The following is an 8642-nucleotide window of genomic DNA, read 5'->3' as shown; positions in this document are numbered from 1 at the left end:
TTGCTTTGGCAAAGATTGTTATTGTGCAGACATTAAAGGTTCTTGCTTTCCCTGTTTACTCAGTTCGCAATCACAATGTTACACCAAGCTCATTCTTACTGCCATGTGCTCTCCGTTTTCAAAGACAAGGCTTGTACCTCATTAACATGAAAGTACTTAGTTACTTGTTACTGTTAGATTGTGTGGGTGTTTGTATTGTTCTTGTTCCCTCATGGGCGAGGGCTGAGTGTAAAAAACCACAAGTATTGCTTATACCATTACCCTCGTGAATAAAAAAATTAAAATCTTATCTTATCTTATCTTAATTAAAGATAGCTTCCTTCTCATGTTAACGGTGTTGTTGACAAGTTTCCTTTCTCTTCACGTTTATGCCAAGTCTACACAGCCAAGCTGCTTTCACTGCAGAGCGGGAGTTTTTTGCTGTATTGATTTTGTAACGTACAACTATTTCAAGCTGCCTGACTAACTCGACAACAACCTCTCATTCCGCAAAGAAAGCAGCCAGATTGCAAGACCGTACAGCCACCTTCGATTCATGGTTGTCACTATCAAATAATGCGAAATGAACGAAAATAAAAGACGGAGGCGGCAGCTGCTCCGAGGGAGCGGAGCTCTTTAAGCATTTAACCAAGGGGAGGGCTGCTCTTATTTCATGTTAAAACAACGTGTGGTGGCTTGCATGATCGTTTACACGGGAAGAGATGTATCTAAAAGCTTCGTCTACCACTGCCACACATTGTTCATCAAAGGCTCTCGCTTTCCTTTTTGTCTTCGTTTTACCACTTGCAAAATCTCATTACAAACGAATACAAACAATGTTTTATGTCACAAAATACGGGCCTGGTAGCTCACTTGGTAGAGCACTGAACTTATGATCCTTGGGTCAAAGGTTCGAATCCAGGCCGGGACGGACATGGTTCAGCTTTAGGGCATAACCATAAACGGTATCCACGACCCACCCAAGTGGCATTAACAAACCTCTGTCATTCTGCAAGAAGTGCGGGTTGCTAATTATACCTGGACATACACACGCCTGGGTAGCGCACCACTTGTTACTGCTGGCTTTCAGCTGGTATTCTAACCCTCATTTCCCAGCAATTGGATAATACAATATACATTTAAATACATAAACACATTGATGGGAAACACAGAAGCGCAGGAGGTCTGACGCCTGAGAGTCTGAAGAGCCTGAGACAAGTAAGGCCACTTTGCAGTCACTGTCATTCAGATGAACTAGGCTGCGATTACATCAAGGCATTCATCATCTAGGATGGATGACCATTATGAACATCCTCACGATCACAACAATCCTTGATGCAACTCCCTTCACGAACATTGTAATTATTTCACTGATTTTCTTTTCGCTGGAAAATGTGGCTGAAGGTCTTGGGAAGTATAAGAATACGCGCGTGAAGTCAACTTGCGTTAGCAGTACAATGTACTCAAATTCTCACTTCAACTCACAAGAAGGAGGAACGTAGGCAAGGTTTCATGAGTTGTCTTCCCTTTTTGTTCCTCGTGTCATGCCCAAATTCCTGGTAAAGTATGATAATGCTCAGAAGGTCTGCAACAAAGTCTTGGAATGCCCGTTTTTGTCTTTCCTTTGCACACTTTACCATGGAGACATTCAAAGAAGAAGCTAGGAAGACATTCACAACACATCCTGCATCAAAAACAAACTTTAAGAAATTCAATTTTGTTTATTTATTCTCACCTCGCACGTGTCTCGAGAAAGGAGTTACACAGGCTTTAAAAAAATCCCCCCTAATTTACGAACTGAGTTTCTGACGTTTTATTCACAGTTTTGTGCCCGAAAAAAAGAGACACTGCAAAGACCTTCAGAGACCTTCAGTTTCTGACGTGTTATTCCCTTTGTTCTTCACAGTTTTGTGCTCTTCAAAGAAGGACATGCAAAAACCTTTAGAAACCTTCAGTTTCTGGCGTTTTATTCCCTTTGTTCTTCGCAGGTTTTTGCCCGAAAAAGAAGGACATGCAAAGACCTTCTGAGCATCATACTTCACCCAAAAAGTGTTAAAGTCTCGCTTTTTTGTCTTTCACCCTGCACAGTCTCCCATGACAGTGTCAGGCGTTCTATTTTCTTTGCTTTTCTTCCAGTTTCGGGCCCGAACACCATCGCAAACGGGGAGATAAGAAAGCCTTCACATCATCCTACTTCTGAAGCAAACTCTTTGAGTACACGTTTTGGTCCTCCCACTGCAATTTTTCACGCGGAGACCTTCAAGTCCACCTTACTTCACGAACAACTTTTCACGCGTTTTATTTCCTCTGCTCTTCCTCATATTATGACTCAAAAGCCTCAAAACATCCCACATCAAATACGCAAATTCAGTCCCACTTCCTCTCATGAAAGGGGCTACGACGGACTTCAGTTCCAGCCTACGTCGCGAACAAGGTCTCAGGTGTTTTACTGACCTTGTTCTTCCCCATGAAATGACCAAACAGTCTCAAAACATCCAACTTCAAAAACACAAATTCAGTCTCATTTCCTCTCATGAAAGGTGCAACGACGGCCTTCAGTCCTAGCCTACTTCAAGAACAAGGTCTCAGGTGTTTTACTCCCCGTGCTGTTCTCCGTGAAATGACCAAACAGTCTCAAAACATCCAACTTCAAAAACTCAAATTCAGTCTCACATCCTCTCGTGAAAGGGGCTACGATGGCCTTCAGTCCTAGCCTACTTCACGAACAAGGTTTCAGGCGTTTTATTCCCCTTGCTCTTCCCCGTGCCGTGACCAAAGAGCCGTTGGAAAAAGGACATCGCTCTGCTGGGTGACTTCGACCTTGACCTTGACCTACGATCCTTGGAGGGCTTGAGAAGGTTGTCGTCTTTGCGCTTGAGCTTCAGACGGATCTGGGAGAGGATGCCCACGAGCAGTTCATCCACGTGGTGGTTCAGGGCAGCTGAGGTCTCCGTGTAGCGGCAGTCGTACTTGTGAGCAAGCTTGGTGGCTTCTGTGGACAGAGAGAATTGAGAGTAAAGGGGTGTGAGAATAGTGTTGAGTATAAGCCAATAACAGTGACAATGTACTTGTTGAAAGAGGGTTGGCATACCCAGCCAATTGATTCAAGGGAATAACAGAGTTGAGAGATGTGTGCGAAAATAAGGTAGGGTTTAATAAAAGTAAGAGGTAACATGTAATCGCTGGGTGAACGCTGACATAAACAAACACCAGGACAAAGATGAAACAAGACACGGCAAGGACAGGCAACGCGACTACAATGTTCATAATGCAAACACGGGAATTCTTGCTGTCTTCGTTAACAACATAGAGAAAAGAAGAACACACACACACACACACACACACACACACACACACACACACACACACACACACACACACACACACACACACACACACACACACACACACACACACACACACTTGTCAACAGCAAAGAGGAAAAATAGTTAAAACCCTTGCTCGTGTAATTGAATATTTTGTGTGTCATGAAACTCTATTTCAAAACCAAAAACTACAACCACACCGGCTACCAACACACACAAATAAAATACCAAATTCCCGAAAGTCTGCACATTAACCAATCTTTGTAAAAACACTGCGGCTCAAATAAACACAACAAAATCAATTACATGAATTAAATACTCGTAAAACAAAGCCACAGATCCCTCAAAAAACAAACAAACAAACAAACTGAAACAACACAAAATCTCTGCCACACACACACACACACACACACAAAACACACACTCACACACACACATAAACACACACACAGACACACACACACACATACAAACACACACACACACACACACACACACACACTCACACACACACATACACACACACACACACACACACACATAACAAACAAAAACAACAATAAACATACCACGGTAACGAAAGAAACCAATAAAAGAAAGGAAACAAAAGCAATGGATGAAATGAAGTTCATGCACAAGGACATACACGCGGTTGAAAGGCAAGGAAACAATCCCTTTCTTTTGAAACGAGAAAATGGACCCCTCGCCTGCAACATCTCCCCAAGAAGCTCCCCCCTCCCCCTTAATCCTCCCCCTTCGCCTGTACCACTCTTCCACCGCTCTCTCACCCTATGCGAAAGGCAGATCTGAAACAGAAGCAGGTGGCAGCTTTCTGCTTCATTCGGATTAACTAGTTTTCGCCTCTGGATGCACCACATAAAGATGGCAAAGCGCAGCTGTTTTGTGTTATTGCGTCAGTAATAAAAAACCCTGTCATCGCGTAAATTACTAAAGTCAAAAAGAAGAGGGAGAGAGAGAGAGAGAGAGGGGGAGGGGGGGAGAAGGAGAGAGAGAGAGAGAGAGAGGGGGAGTGGGGGAGGAGAGAGAGAGAGAGAGAGAGAGAGAGAGAGAGAGAGAGAGAGAGAGAGAGAGAGAGAGAGAGAGACACAGAGACACAGAGACACAGAGAGACCGAGACAGACAGTCACAGTTGGCTTGCTGATCACTGCAAGTGTTAGACGGACGCAATGGCTTGGTGGTAAGACGCCGGCCTCAAAAGCGGAAGGTCGTGGGTTCGAATCCCGGCCAATTTTTGTGTATCTTCTTTTTTTCCACAAGCACAGCTCTATAAGTGAGCATTTTTTGTTGATAGTTGAAGCTTGTATTATTTTCAGAAGAAGAAAAAAATCATCACGAAACGTGAAGAATCTTCGTATTCTGTCTTGCCGGTCGTTCATCGCGTCTACTCTGAGACATCGCAAACAATAATGCCATATTGCGGACAACTTGCCTTACCAGTTTACTGAAGCACCGGACGCCTATACAAAAAAAAGGGGAGAGAACGTAACTAGCAATTAGGTTCTGCAATGACTATCATTTGATTTTGATTTCTTCTTTGCAACGGATTCAGATGACAAAAACATTTTGCTCTTCTTCTTTTCTGACGATTACAATTTTAAATTTCTTAAATCTGAATACAAAGTTCATTCGATTTTTTTTTATGTAAACTGTATACCCGCAAAATCCAAAACAATATGTAATTTATCTTATGAGATAATAAACTATTGTTGTTTTGTATTGTATTTTATCGTATTGTATTGTATTGTATTGTATCGATTGGACATTGGATTTCCCTTCTTTGAGCCATGTGACGTCAGAGGCCTACAAAACTTCATATTTGGGCGTTTCAGGTTAACCGAAACTTCAAAGGAACTACTTACTTCATATTTGGGACACGCGGATTAACCCACAGATCAAAACACACGTCTGCCAAACTGTAAAAATGAAGCGATTTGCAGATCTATCTCGGGAAGAAATTGAAAACAAAAGACGACTTTTAACTCCCTCATATTGCAGGCAACACACAACTCCAAGTTTTGCCGCGGCCAAATTCAAACCCCTCTCGAAGTTCACTCAGCTCTGTCGCACACACAGCCACCGGCCGAGTCGATATGCGCGGGGCAAGTAGTTTCGACATGTCCTTTAAAGATATGAATTTCTTCCTCAGTGCAGAAAATGAACCTGACATGCCACCATCCACGACAATGCAAGTTCTGCCTACTTTCCACAACTGTACCATAAACAACTTGAACATCACAATAACAAAATAAGACCAAACGTGTTAATTGTCTCTGCTTTTAACCCCACAAGCTAACTCAATGAACTCGTCCAGTCTTGATCGCGAGACAGGGTGACGACAAGTTACTGACACTGACGGTGCAAAGAGATGTAGCAATTTAATTGATGTTTTATTTGATGTTCATGAATTTTCCGCTCCTTTGATTATGTTCTGAACAAAATTTTGCGGTAATCAAATATTCTAATGTTAATTGAAGGTGTTAAATAAACTTTTGAAGTTGCACTATGTTTGTGGCGCATTGAAGTGTATGTGTTTGGTGAGGGCCCCAAAGGGGGGGTATCATCACGATCACGGGAAGGGAAATTTTAGCTTTCACGATCACAGTTACCTTGATTTTTGTTTTCACGATCACGAACCCCAGTGGCAAATCACGGTCACGGTAAAAGTTGCAGGTACAGAAAGCACGTGTCAAAGTAAACACAACCACACAGTAATTCGCTCCTCTGGATCTATTGTTTATTCAACACAAAGTGACAACTGTTGCACTATTTTTTTTTTAATTCTCTTTCATACACACATAGAAATACATATCGATTCATGATTTGTAATAATCAGTAACAAGAATGTTGTTTTCATTGTTTTTTCTCTCGCTCTCTCTCATACAAACACTCACAGGAATATACACTCCAGGGGCGGAGCAGTTAAGCAAGAGAGGGAGGGGGGGGGTTACAACCTGGGGTCCAGCTGAAGAGTTTTAGCTATTTATGAACACTTTATGGCTTATCCTTGATTTTAAACATGATCAACTGGTGTCAGCAGCCACTCATTATTTCTTTTAAAGTTTGTGTTAATTTTTTTAATTTTTTTGACAGCCGGGGGGGGGGTTCCGGAACCCCTGTAAACTCCCCCCCCCTAATCCGCCCCTGCACTCATACACATTCAACTCCCACACCCTCACTCACACACATGAATATATACTTGCACAATTTCACATTTCCAGAGCTAAATCTTTTAAACCCATTTTCTCAAAAACTATTGGGGGGATTGAAATTAAAGTACATGTATGTGTGATGGTAGAGTCTATAATAACAAAATCCCCAACGAACATGACTTTGATCGACTTTGACATGAGGATCAAGTGACCCAAACTGGCACGTCTCCCCGCCATAGTTCCTGAATTTAACCCATTGTTGATAAGTTTACAGGCGCTAAAATAAATCCAAGCTTAATGCAAAGAATTAAGCGACAATTAGAATATATGCCAAGCGTGTCCACGTTGCTGGGATGAAAAACACATTTCTAGTTTCGGTTTTGGCTACACGCAGACTCGATCAGACTCGAGCCAGTCGAGGTCACACTGAGCGAGTCACAGCCGGACGTGGCAATGTCGACAGTGTCAATGATCTCAATCAAACTCAAAGATCTTGAACAAATTTCAAGATCTGTGCCTACATTCAGAACAGGCATAGAGCAACATAGACAGGGCCGGACTAGGGGGGGGGGGGGTACAGGGGTTGCGCTACCCCCCTCCCCCCTGGCTTAAGCATGTACCTCCCAAACGCTTTTTTTTGTGGGGGAGGAAGGGGGGGGGGGGTTGCATCTGGATCATCATGAAATCCGAGGAGAAATCGCACCTCTCACCCAATTTCGAAAGACATTTTTCTTCAACGAATTTTGTGATGAAAAGTATGAGTCCTTACAATCTCAATTCTTCTTCATTGCCTATACAGCTTGCTGTCGAATTTACCTTTTTCGTTCAAGAGGAGGCTTCCTTTCCCTCCAGAAACATCAAAAAGCGTTCAGCTTCAAGGGGGCAACCCCACCAAGGGGCTTTGCCCCCTGGACCCGCATCTGTAACCCCTCCCCCTAGTCCGGCCCTGATAGATCAACATACCTTGACATTTCATCTTCGGAAAGACGGACCCGTAGCCTGACCTTTCCACCAAGGAAGGCATTCTCGCCGCCTGCTTTGGTCTGGCTTGAATCCACAAAATATAACAGAAGTTCGATGACAGTACCGCTGCACGCCATTTTTGATCTTCGAATTCGAATTTGACTGAATGCACTCAAAACTTTAGCACGAAGCCCTTCCATTGGATGAAGTTTGGCAGACTTTTGTAATTCGCCTTCTGATTCGATCTCTTTTTTGTGTGATTGGTTCTCTTACAGGGAAGCAATCGCTGTCAAAATCATATTTCTGAATGTGTTGTTGCTTCCCTTCAATCGGGATTGGCTCCTTGACGAATAGAGGATCATTGAGTGATAGAGCTGTGAAAAATCTACATTGAAAATAAAATGCTTTGCAATAATGCCCATCACGATCACGAAAACAAATGACGATCACGATCACGAGACTTGATTTTTTTGTCATCACGGATCACGGGCAAAGTCCCATCACGATCACAGAAATGGAAATTTTGGCAATCACGGTCACAGAAAGGTCAAAAAACGCCAATCACGATCACGATTTTAAACCCTTTGGGGCCTTCTTTGGTGTAAACAGGTGTTCTTGGTGTGTGTGTGTGTTTGATTGCATGTGTGTGTGCTCGTTCAATCGTCAAAACAACAACAAAGTCAGTACCTGAAAGGAATTCGATCGATACATAAATGTTATTTGCGTTTTTGACCAAAATATGACATTTTACACAGATCTCGACAGTCGAACAATGACTGTCTCGATCTGTGTAAAATGTCATATTTTGGTCAAAAACGCAAAAAACGTATAGTATCCGTTCAGGTTTCTTTTGTCACGAAGCATTTACACCGTCCCTGCACGCTATTCCCAGGGATAGCAAGCAGCCCGGAGTTCGTTGAGGAAAGTCCAAAAGGACAATATCATATGTGTACCAAAGAGAAACAAACAAATATCATGGCACAGCTCATCATGCTGGCTTCAGTAAACGGCCGATTGTTCATGTCACAAATCTACAAACAAGTGTGATAAAGAACCAGTTGTCTCAACTGTTCTTTTCGGATTTTTAATGCGTGATTAGTTTACATTACAATCTACATTGGCCAGTACACATGTGTATACTTTCCTGTTAATGTTCAAGGTACATTTCTTATGATGTAGGCGACCATAATCTGTCCCTTTATAT

The 8642-nt window shown here is 42.6% G+C and overlaps 1 protein-coding gene across 2 annotated transcripts in view; it reads right to left on the bottom strand.

The window, feature by feature from the left end:
- Nucleotides 1–757: 757 nt before the first annotated feature.
- Nucleotides 758–8642, bottom strand: part of LOC138964326 (GTP-binding protein REM 1-like) — a 140847-nt gene continuing 132962 nt past the window's right edge. For both annotated transcript variants that reach the window (XM_070336247.1, XM_070336254.1), the window contains exon 5: nucleotides 758–2971. In XM_070336247.1, coding sequence (XP_070192348.1) covers nucleotides 2694–2971 — 278 coding nt within the window. In that variant the 3' untranslated portion in view covers nucleotides 758–2693. The remainder of the gene's footprint in view (nucleotides 2972–8642) is intronic.

This window comes from Littorina saxatilis, linkage group LG1, assembly GCF_037325665.1.
Source record: "Littorina saxatilis isolate snail1 linkage group LG1, US_GU_Lsax_2.0, whole genome shotgun sequence".
NCBI lineage: Eukaryota > Metazoa > Mollusca > Gastropoda > Littorinimorpha > Littorinidae > Littorina > Littorina saxatilis.
Note: the sequence above shows the minus strand (reverse complement) of the source record. Positions and strands in the feature narration are given on the sequence as shown.